The 19,412-nt window shown below is 40.1% G+C and overlaps 1 protein-coding gene across 2 annotated transcripts in view; it reads right to left on the minus strand.

The window, feature by feature from the left end:
* XRCC4 (X-ray repair cross complementing 4) overlaps nucleotides 1–19,412 on the minus strand; it is a 314,282-nt gene that overhangs the window by 58,133 nt on the left and 236,737 nt on the right. The window contains exon 8 of one of the 2 annotated variants that reach the window (XM_072958434.1): nucleotides 17,172–17,631. The exons of the other annotated variant lie outside the window; for it this stretch is intronic. Coding sequence (XP_072814535.1) covers nucleotides 17,619–17,631 — 13 coding nt within the window. The 3' untranslated portion in view covers nucleotides 17,172–17,618. Of the gene's footprint in view, nucleotides 1–17,171; nucleotides 17,632–19,412 lie in introns of those variants that run through there. 2 annotated transcript variants of the gene reach the window in all.

Raw genomic sequence — 19,412 nt, forward strand, 5'->3', positions numbered from 1 at the left:
AGACCCAAAGAAATTGTCAGGTTTTCCCGGCTCAGAAGGCCTCATGTTTGTGTTGTGCTAACAGCTGGAAACGGTCTCTGAGGAGACAGAGCCAACAGTACTTGCCTAACATCTGATTCAAGATGGCCGGCCAAGGTAGCAAGGAGCCCAGAATCCCAGAAGCATGAGAAAGACACAGAAAGCAGCTTCTCCAGTATCTGCTTCTGATATCTAAAAGGGAAGAATTATTCTGGCTCTCCAGAAAAATAAAATTCCCCAAGATAAATAAAATAGTTGCTGAGATCCAAATTATTAATGCATGACTCAGAGAAGAGAGTGTCTCACAAAAGACTGAGTCAAAATCAAGTCCTAATGTCCCTGCGTCCTAGCTTAGACATTGATCGGAAAAAGTTGCCACCTCTGTCCATGGGGATCTCACATAGATCCCAACCAGAGGTCTAAAAACAGAAGAAGAGGATGAGAAATACGGAACTTCTGAGTTCACCTTATGGAGTCCTGTCATAACTGCAGCATTTACCAGCATCAAATGGAAATTTCAATCTGGATTCTTGATTAGCCACATCTGGCCATGACTCAGTCCATTTTATGGTGCCTTTGCCCGATATTTATTTTCCCATCAATTGCTAGTAGTCATTCCACTCACCCCAGACCCTCTCTGTGTCTTCCATGTGCTTCGACCTGCACACAAAGCACACTGAAATATGCTTTTTCATCAGCTAACTGACTGTGTTACACTCTTTGGCCTTAGTTTTCTTATCTATTAAGTGAGGTGAAATGATCATGGAACTTCCATCCAGATTTGAGCAGGAGCCATGATGGCTGGGAAACAGGGGTCTTCAGGACAGCAATTTGGCCGGGGCTTTATATGTTCAGGGCCTCAAATTTGGCCATTTGATCTGCATTCCATAAAGGCTATTTTATTTTTTATTTGTTTAAAGCACAATTTTAAGTGCTTAAAATGTGATACAATTCCTGCTATCCTGTTCTGGCATTTCTCCTTTTTTAAAAAAAATGTTCTAGGAGACAAAAAATGCAAACTCAAAAAAAGTGTCTCAGATCTCTCTTGATGTCTCAGAGGGTGGGGCTCTATTATTCAATGAGTCTATTCACATCTCTCATTCTTCCTATGGTCTATGAATGGGTTATTGAAGGATGGAGAAGAGATCTGGATTTAGGAAGTGACGAATTGGTGTTCCGACTAAACCCACATGTTTTGGTGACTGCCAGGGTGGAACCCCATAATTCTGCCAAGTTGGGATTAGCACCAGTGCTGCTTCCTTTGGTGGAGATTCAGCCCAAAATCATGGTTAAGGAGAAATACAGGGAATCCAGTGTACAAGTGGACTTCAATTATTATAATCACCACAAATTGTTTTCAAGGTTTCAAAGAAAGAGAAATGAAAAACTCTCATCAAACACATTAACACATCATTTGTAACTGGCCTAATGGACATCTTTGTTGAAAACTATTCCTAATGAGACACATGAAAAGTGGCCCATAGATTGGGCCAAATTAGGCACAAAGATTGTCTCTGAGGCTTCTTGTATGTCATTTCACCACCACCTTCCACACACTTGGTTTCTCATCAGTCTTGTCCATCATAAGCTGTTCCTGTGAACCCTTGGCATCAAGGTAAGTTTCACAAATTATTGTACAAAATAACCATTTATCACTTTCTATAGTCACAAAGGTTGTAAAAATATACTACATAGATGCTTCATTTTATACCTCAGAGATTTAAATTTCATCCAGTTAGGTCCTTATTAAAGATTAGACACAAAAACATTTAGTGTGACTAGAACATTCCATGTATCTTGTGCTTTTATTTAAACCTAGGTTAAGTTTTGGAAGTCAATTTACTTTTTCAGGCCACTAGAGCATCATGTAGCAAGTAACAAGCAGAAGTCAACGAGGTATGGGGCAGGGTTCTGGAAAACTGGGTGCCTCTCACTCTCTGCTAACTTTTTGGCTCAAGCACACAAACTAATTTGTCCACACAAGACACCACTTCGAGTTTGCCACTATTAAATGAAGTCTGTTCTCTCAGTGTTCCTTCCTGCTCAGCAATTACTTATTCCAACCCAATCCAATTCTTTGGTAAAGGCTGAAGCAAAAGATAGCAGTGTCACCTTTACGTATTTCCAAGATCAAGTTTGACTCTGGTATTTCAGCCCACGTAGATGCATGAATATATTTTCTCGACATTTCAGGTGATGCCAAAAGGCAAAGTATGTTTTATGGGTAACAAATGACATCTCTGTTTTATAAAAACAACTTCTCTGAGAAGTAAGGCAGATTTTTCAAGGTTTCTGCAGATATCTAGAAATTCAGTCTCAAAGCAAAAATAAAAACCAAGACAAACAATGCAACAAACAAAAGCAAATACAAACCCCCCCCAAATTTTCCATTAAGATGATATCCACAAACACAGAAATATCAAGAAAAGCAAGTATATCACACTACATGGATAATGAGCCCACAACCAGGCAAGGGGCTTTTGGTCTGGCTGGAGTCTCCGATAATAGTGGAGAGTAAATGAAGTTAAGTGACCTACAAAATCCTGTGGGGGAAAAATAAGAACTTCTGGAAAGCACTTCTGCACTGTGGGTTAGGCTGTGGCTACCACCTCTGTACAGCATCTGCCTTATCTGGTGCTCAGACAAGAAGTACATGGGAGCAGGGCTCATTCCGGAGGAAGCTGACTTCCAAAAAGAGGTTAAGTCGCTGGCTTGAGAGAAGAATGCTCGGCAGCAGGAGATCCAGGATCTGAACGTCAGAGTTAGTGACTTCAGCCTGTTTCATCCCACTGTGACGTGATCTCCTCTCTGCCAAAAGAAAGTGCTGCTGGAATTATCTGCCAACAGAGCAGGCACTCGTGCTATCTGCAATCACTAGGGGGAACTGTGCCCAGTTAGCAGTAAGAGTTACTTCTCCTGTTGCAGAGGACATAATGAATGGGGTGGGTTTGGGATTAATTCTCTTTGGCAGCCATATCCTGGAGGGGAAGGGAGAGCCAGAATTATCTCACAGACAAACAGAAAGGAAAGCAAGTTGTACACCCACTGGATTTAAAACGATAGCCAGTTTCCTTTGTGACGTCTAACTTGAGCTGAGTAATGCACTGGAGAAGTATATTGCCAGACTCTCAGAATGTAATATTTAACTCCTTATACTAATGGAGCCTATGGCATTGTGGCATGGGAAAAATGATACACTGCCAGGTTAAAAACCTAACAAAATTTAAACTGCTTTTATTCTTCTTCACTTTAAAAAAGGCTGGGGCCAAAGCGAGTGGTAACTCCATCTGCTAGTGCAGCAGAAGGAGGTCAAGTCAGAGCTCACCTCCTTGTGGCCATAACATTCACCTGTCCCGCGTCCTCTTATTAAGGATGCTAGGCGATGAATGGCTTTTCACCTTGGTAAACTATGTCGTGCTCACCGGTTAATATTCTGTGTCTCCCAGTAATCTATTTGTTTTGTGGTAGGGCAGGGCCTCACTGTGTTCTTGAATAACTAACAAGGCTTTTTACTGTGCTGTGAAACCACCAATAACTATATAGTAGTTTTCTTTAAATTGACTCACTTCTTTTATTGTTTTAAAAGATTATATCACTATTGTAACGGGATAGACTATATTATTTGCCTTAAATAAAGGAGGTAGGTATAAAAAATATATATACAATGAATAAAAAACAATGCTTTAAAGTTTAGGTAAATATTGTTTCCTTGTACTAACAGCACTGAATGTGCAGTGTAGATATTCTCTCTGTGGAAAAAGAAAAAAGAAAAATGGAGAGAGGGCAGGAGACACTGTAAGAAGGGTCAAATACATGCCAACACTAACTTAAGATCTTCTCTTTTGTGTGATCAGAGGATTGAAAGAAAATTGATTTAAAAAAATCAATTTTTCATTGTGGGATTCAAAGCAGGTCACTGCCATTGTGCTGTCTCACCTTGGGAAATACTGCAGTGAAGAGTTTTTGCAAATCAGGCCTCAATTTGAAAGAGCATTTCTTGGTTAGATGCTAGTGAGAAAGACAACTTGAGACAGGGTTGGGTGTCGCCTTTCCTCCACAGTCAATCCCACTGAACACAATATGAATTTTGCACTCAGATATCTCGAGTGGCTTAGTCTTACTGGTGAGGAGGGATGAATAATTTGAAACAAATAACTACTAAACAAACCAATGCTCAGTTAAGGGTGTGGGATATCTGAGTCCCTGGGCACACAAGGAGCTTCTGGGCTCCTCTGCATGAATAACCCACACAACGATGCTCCTTCTAGGCAAATTAGAAACGAGCCACGTCTGATGGAAGCAGCCCCACAGGGCCCAGGGCATGGCAAGCAGAAGGCAAGTAGAAGGGAAGCGGGATTTCTGCAACTCTTTCTCCGCCCTGGGGAAGCACTATCCGTGATCAAAGGAGGGAGGGAAACCCCACTCAGACTCGCAAAGTATTGGCCCTTGGATGCTCTATTTTCCAAGATCTGATGGTGTTTGTTGTGTTGAATAGGGACTAAGGAGCGCATTAGCACAAAAGCATCCTGCTGTAACAAAGAGTGAAGAAAACCCATTTATGTGTTGAAATACATTGCAAGTGTTCTAAAGAACAGATTTTTATAATGCAAATAATTATTATTAACATACGAAAGAAAATGTTTAGCCTCTTGTTTAAATCATCATCCAGTGGCTTTATACATGTTTTGTAGCAAATCAGAATAGCAACCACCCAATCTTTTGGAGTATGAGGATTGTTTTATGCTATACATTCTACTTTCCATGTCTCTAGTTTGAGAAAACACACAATGATCAAAGGCTGCTATTGATACAGCACAGCAAGTAAGCCAATTTGGATTTTATTCATCACTTCATCCACAGACATTTAAAAAATAGTAGTGTGTGTGTATATGACACATTATTTATTTAGTCTACCATACTAAATGTGCATGTGGATTTACAGGCTCCTTACAATAAATACTGCTACCCCCAGGGGCCCAAGACCTACTGGTTGGGAACCACAGGGTAGGACAGGCTTATGATTGATGACAACAAGGAGGGCCTGGGGCACATCTGCTGGTCTTCCACTGCTTTTGTCATCATGACCCTCAGACTTTCTTCCTGACACTCCGCACTCTGATTTGTTTACTGAAAATATTTTCTGTATAAACTTCAACAAGTTGGTTATGACTTTCCACAGTGGAAAGATTTTTTTCCATGCTAAAAAATGAATTCTGTTTTGAATAGAGACTTGAACAACTGGGAGAAAAGTTGTTTTAAATTCAAGATGCACCAGGGCTACTACTGCATTTCATGCTACGTTCTTCTTTAAGCCAGGAGGTGATACGTGGTTGTTGGCTGCATGGCTCTCCATACCTTTGTGACCTACATATTTAATAATAAATGAAAGCACAAGGATTTCCTGCAGCTCAAGTTACAGCAGTTTCCCTTGACATTGTTCTCACAACAGGCCAACAAAATCTACCAATAAAGTTATTGTTTGTTGCACAAAGCAGAGCAAAGCAACATTGTACACTTCTTTCTGAGGGCCTACTGGAATTTCAACCCATTTGTCCTAGCAAATGTTGTCAGAACTTGTGATTCAAAACATGCTTGTGGACTTCAGCCCCATGGCACTTCCCTTCTCTTGGGTCTGCCTCATGTGTGACCCAAAGGACGGTTCTGACCTATTCACAAGTGTTCTCCAGCCTCTCCTGTGTCTGTTCCTGCAGGCATGCCTCCCCCCACCCCCATCAGCAGCGCCCTCCTCTTATCAGGGCACAACTTTCCAATAAATGAGTCTAGACTTGTCTACATGGACTCAGAGCCTAGCCAGTTTCAACCCCACTCTACCCTGGCTTCTGCCCTGGTTACCCCACTGAAAGTGCTCATGTCGTGGTCACACGCCACTTCCATATGAGCCCAAAGGTCACTTTTTGGTTCTCGGCTCACTTGGCTCTCTCAGATGCATCTGACATGTTGACACTCCTCCTTCGAACACTTTCTTAAGTCTGTTTCCATTGTACGGGTTTATTTATTCATTCAGGAAGACTTGTTCCAAGTACAAAGACTAGAACAGTGAAATAGAAAGACTAAGTTCTTGTCTTTATGAATGACAGTGTGAGAGGAACAGAGAGGCAAACACGCAGTTACAACAGAGTGTGCTAAATATTACGGTGGGGAAAACTCGACGTAAAGAAACGACTTCCAAGGAATGCCTATCGGGATGTTGCAGGGCAGGGAAACTTTCCGGAAGAGGTGAATCTAACTCAAGACTTGAAAGACGAATAGGAGGGGAAGAGAATGGAGGGAATGTAGTGAGAAAGGGGACCCAAGACAAAGGGAAGAGCAGATGCAGGGGCTTGGAAGTGAAGAGAGAACATGGAGAGGTGGATTAATTCAGCGCCAGTGAAACATAGGGTGTCTTGGGGGAAAGAGTAACAAAGGAGAAAATGATAACAATGTCACTGGAGGGAGGAGGAATCATATGACAGGCCCTGAAACACAATCTAAGAAGACTGGACTCTTTTAGGCAGTGGGGAGCCATTGAAGAATGTGGAGCTGGAAAATGATTAAGTGGAAGAAAGGATTGAACTAGGGCAAGGTTAGAGGAAGGAAGACTTCTTAGGGATCTGTGGACTGACCCAGGCAACAGATGTTGGTAGTGTCGGTGGAGATAGAAAGAACCGGTCATTACACAGGAAGGAACAGTATAATTTGGTGATTGGTTGGGAGCTAGGACGGAGAACAACATCTGATCAGGGAGACAGAAGAGTCAATAATAATTGTGATAAAGTTGGTGTCTTTCACCAATTTGGAAAACATCCAAGTAGGAACAAGATGTGGCTAAAGCAAGAAGGGAGAGGATGAGTTCTGTTGAGCTAGCTGACACTCTTCCCAAGCAGAGACACACTTAGACAGGCAGGCAGTGGGGATCCTGAAAGGTACTGGCTCTCCTCTGTCTCTTTCATGTTTAAGCAAAGGAAGGAGGGAATAATGATGCTGTCTCTGTTCCTGGGACCTGTCTCAGGGAGCATGCCTGAGTGACCCATGATGCAAGATGTGCAGAGTGGGGCGTGACATGTTTCTAGGGGGTCTCTTCCTTTCTTTTAAGTGGGAAGACGACAATGCCCACAACAGACAGACAGACAGAAGCCACTGCTCAAGAGCCATGACTCTGAGAAATGGGGTATCGGGGACCCTGCAACAAGAATCCGATACTTAGTGCCAAAGATCACATAACCTGATTGCAATTCTCAACAGTATCCTTTAAGAGGCCTCAGTGGTCACAGAGGGTAAGTTTAGGGGAAGTTGAAGCAGTTCTGAAATAGCTAAAACCTGAGCTGGGGGCTCTTGTCTTTACTCAGGCTCCTGGCAAGGTCTTGGTGATATATCCAGGTTTGAGATCAGCAAAGCAGACCAAATTGAAATGAGTCAGATTAAATGTAAAGGAAGGAAAACATTAGCTTTCTCATCTTTGTTGGCTTGTGCATTTTCTTTTGTATTTTAGTGGTGCATACCATTTGCAGTGGAGATCTTATTTCTTGCAAGATCATTGCTTTTGCAATCCTATCTGGAGTAATTTGTAAAATTGAAAAAAATGAGGAAACATAGTTCAGTCATTTCTAAGAAACCATTCAAATTGCTATATATTTGTTTAATGCTGATACCTTTCTAACACACTTAGTTGAAATATTGTGCCTCTCTGTGCTGTGAGCAGGACAAAAATGAAAGAATTCAAATGCTGCGGTGCAAGGGGACCATTTTTCTGTTTTCAACATGAGTTTTCCAGTTCATATTCACATTGCTTCTCATCTATCACGTCCTCTGTCTCTCTCCATGCTAATATTTTATATACTAACACAACCTGCCTCGTCAAAAGGCTATCAGTACACTATCAATGGAGGAAGTCTGTTAGGAACGTCCAGAAAATTAATGAGTTCTTTTTTAACAGAGGTACTGGAGGTTGAACTGAGGACCTTGTGCATGCTAAGCATGTGCTCTACCACTGAGCTATACCTCCCCCCAGAATTAATGAGATTTTTTTAAGTGGAGTGCCCAGAAAATTCTATTTAGTGTATGTTTAGGGTTGAAATTTCTTCTACAAATGAGTAAATTTCTTCTAAGATAAGGACAATGGCAGGAGCTGTGGGATTACAGCTCTTCAGTGACCTGGATTTCTGTATGCAGAGTCGGCTCAGCATCCCAACAGGGCTTTGCACAAGGATGGCCAACTCCCTTCTGCGGTATTAGTCATCGCTGGCCACACCAGGGAGTGTGCAACTCAGTTTACAGGACTGTGCCACGAACCTCAGGGGAGTGTTTAGTTAGTCACCAGCAACCAGCTTTTTGTTGCCTCCTGCATCACAAAGTCCCCATCCTTCTTCTGTGACCGTTTTGGCTAAGATGGAAGTGGCATTTTAACACTAACTATTTAACACTAGCTATTCTTGTGCACCAGGCACTGTGCTCAACGCTGTTTTGCATGATCTCATTTCATCCTCAGAACCACCTGCAATGTGAGATTACTGGCTGCATTTTTGAAATGAAAAAACTGAAGTTCAGGGAGAGGAAGGCATTTCACCCAGAACTAGGGTTTGAACCCAACTGTTTGATTCTTGAATCTGTTTTCTCAATCACTGGATCAATGATTTGCATATTTTGTTCCCAAAGGATGAGGGGGCCAAGTTCCAGGATCCTACCCTAACCAAGCAGCTCTTTTTTTGTTGCTTTATATACTGAGGTTCAAAGCAGAGCTCATTGAAATAAGGGTCCACAGACATGTTTAAAAAAACAGTTAGAAGCGCCTGCATTTGCTCTGTTGTCTCTGGGCAGCATCTGAAGCAGCCCTACTGCACAGAGAACCCAGAAGTGCCAGGGCTGTGCAGCCTAGGGCCACTAAATGATGGATCAAAAACAAGTCCCACTGATGGGTTACCAAGTCTAAAATCTTATGTCAGTAACTCTAAGTTAGATCAGTGTCAAACTGACCATATGACAAGACAAAGGGTAGCCTAGTACAAGTTAACTCCCATCTATCTTGGACATCAATTTATTAGCTACCTTGTCATTCAGGAATGTCCCAGAACAAGAGACATGGGCAGGTATATTTTGTTAGTGAGGAGGACAGAAACAGTGGGGACTCAATGAAGAGCTCAGGAGAGGTCAAGTGGGACAGATGGAGGAAAAAGCTGTCTTTTTTTCCCCCCCAAAAATGGGCTAGTCCTACATAGCAGAAATTAAAACAGAGAGAGAGAGAGAGAGAGCAGAGTTTATTTCATTGCAGAGTTTATTTTAAAGGAAATTAATGAAGTTTAATTTTTTATAGGCCACACTAAGAAAACATATTGAGAGTCTTTTATAATTTTTCCTATACAGTTCAACAGCTAGAAAAATATTACTGTCTTCCTTCTAGAGACAATTTTTATTTCACAATTCAGAAAAGATGTGAGAATTTACTGTACGGCATGAAAACCTTTCGGAATCAAAGCATCACTATTATCTACCAGATAAACGAAGCCCACATCACAGAGAAGTAATGTACATAAACCACAAACACTCACCAAATCTTATGCAATGGGATTTGCTGCATGAGACTGTGCTTCAAAGTTCTGGGACACCAAAAGGCAGAAGCTGAGGAATCTACTACTTTGATGCTGCAAGTAAATTTTTATACCCCAAGAAGTGAGACCTAGAGCAGACGTATTTTTCATTCTGAGAAAACCAACCCAATTCTACAAAATAAAGAAAGTAAATACCCTCTGTTCTTGGGAGAGAGGTAATAACCTGGATTCAGACACTTTAGACCCAGAGGTCCATTTAGTCACAGAAATCAAATTTGATCTAACAGACTTCTCTTTCTCTGCAGACACTTTTTGGGGTGGGAGAGGGCAGATCCAGGACAGAAAACTTTTCTTTTTTCTTTATATGGATTTTTGCTGCTTTACAAGAGCATATCATTGTTTATTGTTAAGATCCTCTCAGAGCTAGCAGGTCCGTGTGTGTGCGTGTCTATACAAAATGCATGTGTTTATCTGTTATTGTTCCCAAATGACAAGATCTTAGTATCAGAGAATCTGAAGACTGCACGAAAGCTGGGTATGTCTGAACTTGACGTTTTGTAAAAGGTTCTTGACTGGGCTGCAGATGCCCCATACTTAGTGCAATGAATGACTCAAGAGCCACAATTTGGGTGAAATATGCTGATACTGAACCATTGGCCTGCTGAAGTATATACATTAAGGCTGATTTTGAGGCAGGGCTTGGAGCTTCCCTTGGAGAATTAACACAATCGTCCTGAAAAGAGAGGTCCTGGGAAATGCAGTGATGGGCCAGGAAGGTGACTTTAGGATGAGGAGGGGTGGACTTCTTTTTCTCTCTGAGCCTCATGATGATTGGGCCTGGAGGGGAGACCCGTTAGAGGAGACTCCCACGGAGGGGCGTGCATACGTGTGTGCTGGAGGCTATGTGTTGATAAGCTGGTTCTTGCAACACAGCAACGTTACTGGTGACTTCCTAGAGGTCTGGCTATGTTAATTAAATTAGCCAATGTGGTGCATTTTCCTTGTATAACTGCCAACTTCTCAGGCTTTCAGGTAATCAGTATTGCAGTGTGGAGTGACCACTGAATTTACCAATATGGAGTTCACTGGAGAGCTTGACAAAGACTTATTTAAAGTAACTGCCTGGTCTCTGCTGGGCTGTGGGGAATCAAAGAAGGTCTGATGCCACTTTTTGGGGTAGAGCAATATGGTGGGGCAGCAGCAGCTTAAGGAAAGTCATTCTAGGGAGATAAATGAATGAGCAGTGGCCCACAGACCACATAAGGAGCAGGGATGTAAGGCCTGAGCCAGATAGTTGGCTGCCATGATAAATGATGACCAGGGTGGACCTGTAGAGAGAAGAGCCCAACAGTCACATGAAGTGAAGGCTCAGATCTTTATTTTGGATATTTAAAGTTAATATGAACATGAGAGTGCAACTATCTCTTCAAGAGAGTGATTTAATTTCCTTTGGATATGTACAGAAGTGGGATCACTGGATCATTAGGTATTTATAATTTTTTGAAGAACCTCCACACTGTTTTCCATAGTGGCCGAACTAATTCACATTCTCACCAACAGTGCACAAGGTTTTCCTTTTCTCCACATCCTCACCAACACCTATCTTTCACTTTTTGAGGAAAGCCACCCTAACTGGTATTTTATTATGGTTCTGAGCTGCATTTCCCTGGTGCCTAGTGATATTGGGCATCTTTTCATAACCTGTTGGGATTTGTATGTCTTCTTTGGAAAAATGTCTATTTAGGTTCTTTGCACATTTTTAAATATGGTTATTTAGGGTTTTTTTTTCTTTTTTGCTATTGAGTCATAGAAATTCCTTAAATATTTTGCATATTAATCCCTTATCAGACATATGACTTGCAAATATTTCCTCCTATTCCATAGGTCGCCTTTTCATTATCTTGATCATTTCTTTTGCTGTGAAGAAACTTTTTAGTTTGATGCTGTCCCACTTGTTTATGCTTTCTTTTGCAATCTGTGCTTTGATGTCAATTCCAAAAATTTGTTTCCAAGTCCAACATCAAGGAGCTTACCCTCTATGTTTTCTCCTAGGAGTTTTATGGTTTCAGGGCTTACATTTAAGTCTTTAATCCATTTTGAGTTGATATTTGTCTATGGTGTAAGAAAAGAGTCCTATTTCATTCTTTTGCTATGTGGTAATCCAGTTTCCCCAACACCATTTATTGAAGAGACTATCGTTTCCCTATTATGTATTCTTGGTACTTTTGTTGAAAATTAGTTCATTGTAGCATTATTATTTATAGTAGCCAAAATGGATATACACTATCGGTCAAAAGATGAATGAATAAAGAAAATACACACACATACACACACATAGACAATGGACTATTATTCAGCTTTTAAAAACAAGGAAATCCTGCCATTTGCAACAATTTGGATGAGCCTGGAGGACATTATGCTAAGTGAAATACGCCAGACACAGAAAGATAAATATCATATGATTTCACTTATATGTAGAAATAAAAAAAGAAGCCAAACTCATAGTAACAGAGAGTAAAATGGTGGTTATAATAGGCTGGAGGGTGAGGGAAAATGGGAGATACTGATCAAAGGGCACACGTTTTCAGCTTGTAAGATGAATACGTCTAGAGACCTAATATACAGCTTAGTGATTAGAGTTAATAATAATGTTTTGCATACTTGAAATTTGCTAAGAGAACTGATCTCAAGAGTTCTCACTCAAGTTATTTTTTCTTAGGTTGAATTTATCTAATCACTCAGTTTTATTCTATTTAGATTTTTATTTTTATCTTGGCACTTTTGGATATTTCTGAACAATGCAATTGGCAGTGAGTCTAGGAGATGGAGTTTATTGTTTCTTAATGGACACATGTCTCTAGTTTGTGAATTATGGGCCCAAAATGCAATGATAGCTCTGAAAATAAAAGCCATGCACAAAGAAGTTTGCTTTTAATCTTCACATAGGGCCCTAAAACAGTATATGTGCCTTAGCCTTCTGGGACTAAAGACATCATGCTTTCCCACGACCCAAAATAGAAAATCATTCCACTGTTCCTGGGACAGCATGGAACACACACTATGTGAAGGAGTCATGAAATATTTCACTTGTTTTATCTTACTGTTTCCTCTAGCTAGTTCCCTTTATTTTGGCAGGAGGTGGGATGTGATGGCCTACATTAGTCTCTTCCATGTCTAATTCCCAGATTCTGGGACACTAGTTTTACTTTCCTACTTAGAAACATATAAACTTTCAAAAGTTACCCAGAAAGGGTTGCACTGAAGGCAAATATCCTATCAGTTATAATTTGGTCTGGAACTATTTCTTTGAATAAGATTTCCGTTGCCTTTTAAGCAGATCAGTCACATGAAGCAAACTTACGGTATAGTAAGTGGTATTTCCTGAGGTGATGGATCTCCTGCCTAATGGCCTCTGAGCACAAGTCTCACGAACCTTAATGTTTTTTGCACACAAGCCTACAAATGCCCACTGCAGATTTTACCAAATCAGCTTCCTTCTGTGTACAGGGTTTGAAAAGTCTAGGCAGGCAATTCAAACAAAATTGTGTTTGCCTCTCTTCACTTTTTTTTTTCCCCAAGCTTATACCCCTGGGTTTCTGTTAACATAAAAAAAAAAAAGATACTTAAAGCCGCACTTCAGCCACCTTGTAAAATGAAAGAGTACATTGTACAGGCACCAAAGGTACACGTCAGTCCTTTTATCAAATTCAAGGTCCTGCTTGGCTGCACTAATTGGAAACATGTGTTGAAAATGCAAGACAGGATTTTCAGCTGTTCTCTAATTAAATGGAATAAAATGAGGACTAAACCTCACCTTTCTTTATAAGACAAGGCTTATTAAAAAATGATCTTGAGTAAGGATGCCCGCTCCTGTTTCAGGGCTCCCGGGACTTGGCAGTTGTTTTAATGTAGAAAACAGTTTCAGTGAATCTATGATATGATTTAGCCATATTCATAGAAGGGCTGGTTGCTTCTCTGATAAGGAGATGAAGGGAAGTGATAGAAAACCTAATTATTTTCAAGTGCATTGGAAGATAGACTCATGAAGATTTTTAAATATCCTTATAAAGTTCAGTTACACAAAAATCATAAGTGAGGTGGAAAAAGTACCTCCTCATGCACTTGCCCCTGAAATCTGTGAAGAAACAGTGGCCAATATGTGTATTTACTAGAAAGACAGTGAGAAATATTGTCTCACGTTTTGTGTTGAAACTTGAAAACAGAATATAATTTGATTTTTTTAAAAAGCGCAAGTTCTGCTACTTTATATTTGGGGAAAAAAATAGTCTGTAGCTTTAACTGTCCTGGGATCAAACTCCCAGGGAATAAAAGGTTAGTTCACAATGTCTCCTTTCAGGATTTAAGCCCCTCTTTCATGATGCTTTATGTTATTTAGCATCCTTCGAATGGCACCAGTGTATTGAAATGCACTCCATCCCTCCCCCAACAAGGTTTGGATCTAGAACTGGTACCTTTGTACAAAGTGCTGAAGCCTTAGGAAATAAATGTGAACATTGCTTCCAACAGCTTAGTCGCAGCTACAGCCACCAGAAAGAGGTGCAAGAAGTGAATTAACGAGGACAGCGGCAGCAATTCCTCCAGAGGTGTATACAAGCAGCATTCTCCAGAAAACAGGAATGTCAAAGCACGGCTGCGAACGTTCAAGAAAGGACGATAGTTGCACAAAAGGCTTAAAAATATCCTGAAATCACGCTGAAAGGAAATGATGAAACCACTTCTGCTTGTACCAAAGCCCCGGCCCAGGCACCAGATCGGGGGCTCTGTTTGTTGTGGGCGGGTTGTCACTCTACCAGGAGTCTCTCAACTTCCCGAGACTGTTGGAAAACTTGTATCAGTGGCAGTATGAAGTGGATTTTGACAATTTTCCAGACAGGCTGGGAAGAGCATCAGAGAGTTACATAAACTGCAAAGAAATGGGAGACCTCTGGGTGCCTGTGGTTATGCCCTTACGCTGCCCTCTGATTTCCCTTTCAAAAGCACAGATTGAATCAGGTCACCCCTTACTTCCCTTACAGCTGTTCATTCAGGTTCAAGCCAGTAGGTAGCCTGCCCTACCTTCTCAGCCTCGTGGTTCATCTTTTCTCCCCCCCCACCTCCACTCCAGCCACAAGGCACTGAAGATGCCACGCTCCCCCATTCCGGGTACGTCAACCACCTGGCAATCGCGTAGCCATCCTAGAATCCAGTTCAAACTTCTGTGTCCTCTCTCAAGTTCCCTTGGCCACAGACTCTTCTCCCCGTACTCTCCTGACAAAATAAGAGCAGGCTGATTGTCCTTATGTCCTCTGAGCATCCTGGGCTCAGTTCTTTTACAGCACTTATCACCCATCCTGATTGTGTACAGCTTTGCCCTCTCCTTAGTGTAGACTTCCAGACGCTGTGAAACAAGAGTGCTATCTTACTCGCTTTCATATCCTCAGTGCCTGGCAGGGTGCTTAGCACAAGGTGTTGAGTAAACATTTGACGAATGAATGAACACATATACGTCAGGACTTGCGTACTTCCAACCACAATTTTGTGTAACCTTAAGGTCCCATGTCCCTGTACATAATCTGAATTTCAGAATCTCGAGATTATTAAGATTACTGATGCAAAGGATAGTGAAAGCAAAAACACCACTGGGTTACTATCAGTGAAAAACTTCAATGTTTGCTGATTGTAGGCAATTATGAAAGTTACTGATGTTATATACCACAGGTTAGGGCTGTAATGGAAAAATCAAACAAAGATAGAAATGCCCTTCAGAAATGTCAATATTTTATATAGAATTCCTCAAGAAAATACTAGTATTTGTTTTATTACATATTTTCTCTCCCTCTCACCTGCCTCAAATGTCATAATTCTTACAGAACACAGAATTCTTACTAAACAAACACAGCCTTTGGATGATAGATTGTTGAGTACAAAAATCTGTCTCCAAGTCAGAAGTTTGAGATCCCAAATCATAAGGAAAGATAACCAGTGATGGTCAACACAGAAGACCTGCAAGTTTATCTTTTGAGGGAGAATATGAATAAAGGAACTAATGAGTGAATATATGAACTTATTTAAAGCTCTGGGATAGATTTTCTCTTCCCTACATAGGCGCTTGAACACGCACTTAAAATGTTTTCCTCTGGAGTTCTTCATTGTTTATACCTCAATGGCAAATTCACCCTCTTCTGATAGTCACATTATTTCTTTACATAGTTCAATACCTTCAGTCAGGTCTTGGTTTGCCGAGAAGTCATTCCATTTTAAAAAAATGACATTGCAGGTATGCTGTCGGAGGGTAAGGTAGTATTATTTTAACATTCAACAGTAGGGAAATGTTACACGAAAATATGTTACTAGGAACAATTAAAAGACAGAGAAAATAGCTGAGTGGCTCTGCATGAGAAAATGAGGGACACGGGGAAACTGAGTGGAGAGGAGGGAAGGAGAGAGGAAGGCATAGACAACATGGCAGCAGGCTGGACCCTATGGAGACAAGTTGTCAATGGGAAACTCATGAGCAGAAAAGCCAGAAGACTTTAAAGAATCGAGTTATGGTAAAATCAAACTAAACTGCTCATTTTGCCTCTCTTTGACCCAAACCTGCAATTAATTCTGCTATACACAGTGATTTCTCAGTGCTTTTGTCATGCAAATCAAGGAAAAGTAGGTGAGTCCCATGGTGGAGTTGGCAGGGAGTAGGGAAAGAAGAAAATTGGGGTCAATAAAATGTGAGACAGCCCAGTAGAAGCAGGAATTCAGAGCAGAGGTAGTTGTGCAAATAAATCCTACAGGAATTCACAAAAATCTTGGAAAGAGCACCTGACTTTAGAAAGGATGAGGGACAAGTAGCCTGAGCTAATATTTCAAAGATGGTCAGTTTAACTGTTTAACTTAAGTCTCAGTGTATGGATAAGAAAATTCAAGTTCATTTGTTTATTTTTGCCTTGATTTCTATTGCCTGGGTAGACTGACCTAGGAGAACATTGCTAAGATTTATGTCAGCAAATGTTTTGCCTGTGTTTTCTTCTAGGAAATTTATAGTGTCTTGCCTTATGTTTAAGGCTTTAAGCCATTTTGAGCTTATTTTTGGGTATCATGTGAGGGAGTGTTCTAACTTCAATTTACACGCGGCTGTCCAGCTTTCCCAACACCACTTGCCGAAGAGGTTGTCTTTTTTCCATTTTCTCCTTTGTCAAAGATTAATTGATCATAGGTGTGTGGGTTTATTTCTAGGCTCTGTATTCTGTTCCATTGATCCATATGTCTGTTTTTGTGCCAATATCATGCAGTTTTGATTACTGTAGTTCTTTAGTATAATTAAACTTACAACCTTTTGCACAGTAAAGGACACTATAAACAAAACAAAAAGTCAATCTACGGAATGGGAGAAAATATTTGCAAATAATGTCAAAGACAAGGGCTTAATTTCCAGAATATACAAATAGTTTATACAACTGAGTAACAAAAAAACCCCAACCCAATCCAAAAATGGGGCAAGAGATCTAAACAAACATTTCTTCAGTGAAGATACACAAACGGCCAATAGGCACATGAAAAAATGCTCAATATCACCAGCTATTAGAGGAATGCAAATCAAAACTACAATGAGGTATCACTTCACACCAGTCAGAATGGCCATGATTCAAAAGTCCACCAATGATAAATGCTGGAGAAAGTGTGGAGAAAAGGGAACCCTCCTACACTGTTGGTGGGAATGTAGTTTGGTGCAGCCACTATGGAAAACAGTATGGAAATTTCTCAAAAAAGTAAAAATAGACTTACCATATAATCCAGCAATCCCACTCCTGGGCATATATCTGGAGGAAACTCTAATTCAAAAAGATACATACATCCCAATGTTCAAAGCAGCAGTATTTACAATGCCCAAGCCATGGAAACAACCTAAATGCCCAACAATAGATGACTAAATAAAGATGTGGTATGTATATCTGTATACATACACACACACACACACACACACACACAATGGGATACTACTCAGCCATAAAATGAATGAAATAATGACATCTGCAGCAACATGGATGGACCTGGAGATACCACTTATATGTGGAATCTAAAAAAAAAAAGGACACAAGTGAATTTATTTACAAAGAGAAACAGACTCACAGACACAGAAAACAAACTTACGGTTATCAGCGGGGAAAGTGGGTTAAAGGGATAAGTTGGGAGTTTGAGATTTGCAGATATTAACTACTATATATAAAGCATAAAAAACAAGGTTCTACTGTGTAGCACAGGGAAATATATTCAATATACTGTAATAGCTTATAATGAAAAAGAATATGAAAAGGAATATATATATACATATATGTATAAGTGAGTCACTATGCTGTATACCAGAAATTAACACATTGTAAACTGACTATACTTCACTTTAAAAAAAAAAAGAAAAAGAAAACTCAGGTTCACAGAATCTGCCCAGAGTTAGACAGGTAACAGCTGGCAGACACAGAGTAGAAATTTGGCTTAATCTGGTCCCCAAACCCACATTCTTAATTCCTATTTATTTTATTCTCAGGTTCCAGCCAGAAGACACCAGACTTTTGTGCCATGTATACACTAAAAGGTATTACAAATGTAAAATTTTCTCTGTATGCTATTTATGTGAATGGTTTTGGTCAGCTATTGTCAAAATATGGTTATACAGCAAACTATCCTAAATCTCAGTGGCTTTAAGTAGCAAGCAATTATTCTCAAGCTCACAGTCAGCATGGTTGACTATAGTTCAGTTTATCTAGACTGGGTGGCTCTTGTAAAGATTTCAGGGTATTAGTGAGTTGGCTCCATTGGGATTCAGTTCTACTCTGTATCTCATCAGGGGCCCAGGCAGGAAGGGCAGCAGCTACCTGGGGCATGTTCCTCTCATGCCAGAGATCAGAAGCTCCCAAAGGGAAAAAAAGAAACATGTAATGTCTATTAACTCCTAGGCTCAAAATGTGTATAGTGTTAGTTCATCCACATTTTATCAGCCAAAACAGATCAACTGAGTGGTGGTGGTGGACAGCAAATATTTACTGACTATAACTTAATCTTCTATAGTAATCTAATTACTCCTCTTTAAACTTAGTTCCTTGGAGAGATATACTCTATTATCTCTATTAAGGAAGTGGAACAAGATTGTTTCCACTATTACTCAATAGGGGCTCTGGAAAATTTCACATACTTGAATTCCCTAAGTGTTTGTAAAGCATAATGACAAAACTATCACTTTTAAGCCAACTTCTCCCATCATCACTACCACCATCTTGTCCCAATAGGAATTCTAGAAGTCTCATGAAGTTTTCAATCAGATCATATACGAGAGAAAGAGAGAATGACAGAGAGAAACCCTTTTCATTGCCTAAAAATGCTGTAAATTGAAAGTAGCCTCTTGACTATTTGATAAGACTAAGAAAAAAATTATGCTGCTTGGTATTCTTTAAAAGATAAATATACATATTATTAACCAATGGTGGCACCTTTGTAACATTTCACATATAAAATTCATTTTTAAATAAAATTCATAGTACTGTCTTATGTTGCCACAGATCACAGACATACTACTACTAAAACCTGCCAATGATTTAAAGACACATTTAATGTGGATAAGACCTTAGTGGTACATAATGGCACTTCAAGGAATTTTAAAATTTATAGTATAAAAATTATACAAATTTTAATTATGAAAGTGGTTTTGCTTTCCCATCATATTCAAAAGTTTGTCCAAACCAATCTAGATTAAAGCTCTCTTGAAATTAATGGTAATGATAACTAGTGACAACTTGTTAATTGAAGATAATGAGAATTAACTGAAATCTTCTCTGGAGAATGTGTTTAATTTCCCTATTAGTTGGC

This window comes from Vicugna pacos, chromosome 3, assembly GCF_048564905.1.
Source record: "Vicugna pacos chromosome 3, VicPac4, whole genome shotgun sequence".
NCBI lineage: Eukaryota > Metazoa > Chordata > Mammalia > Artiodactyla > Camelidae > Vicugna > Vicugna pacos.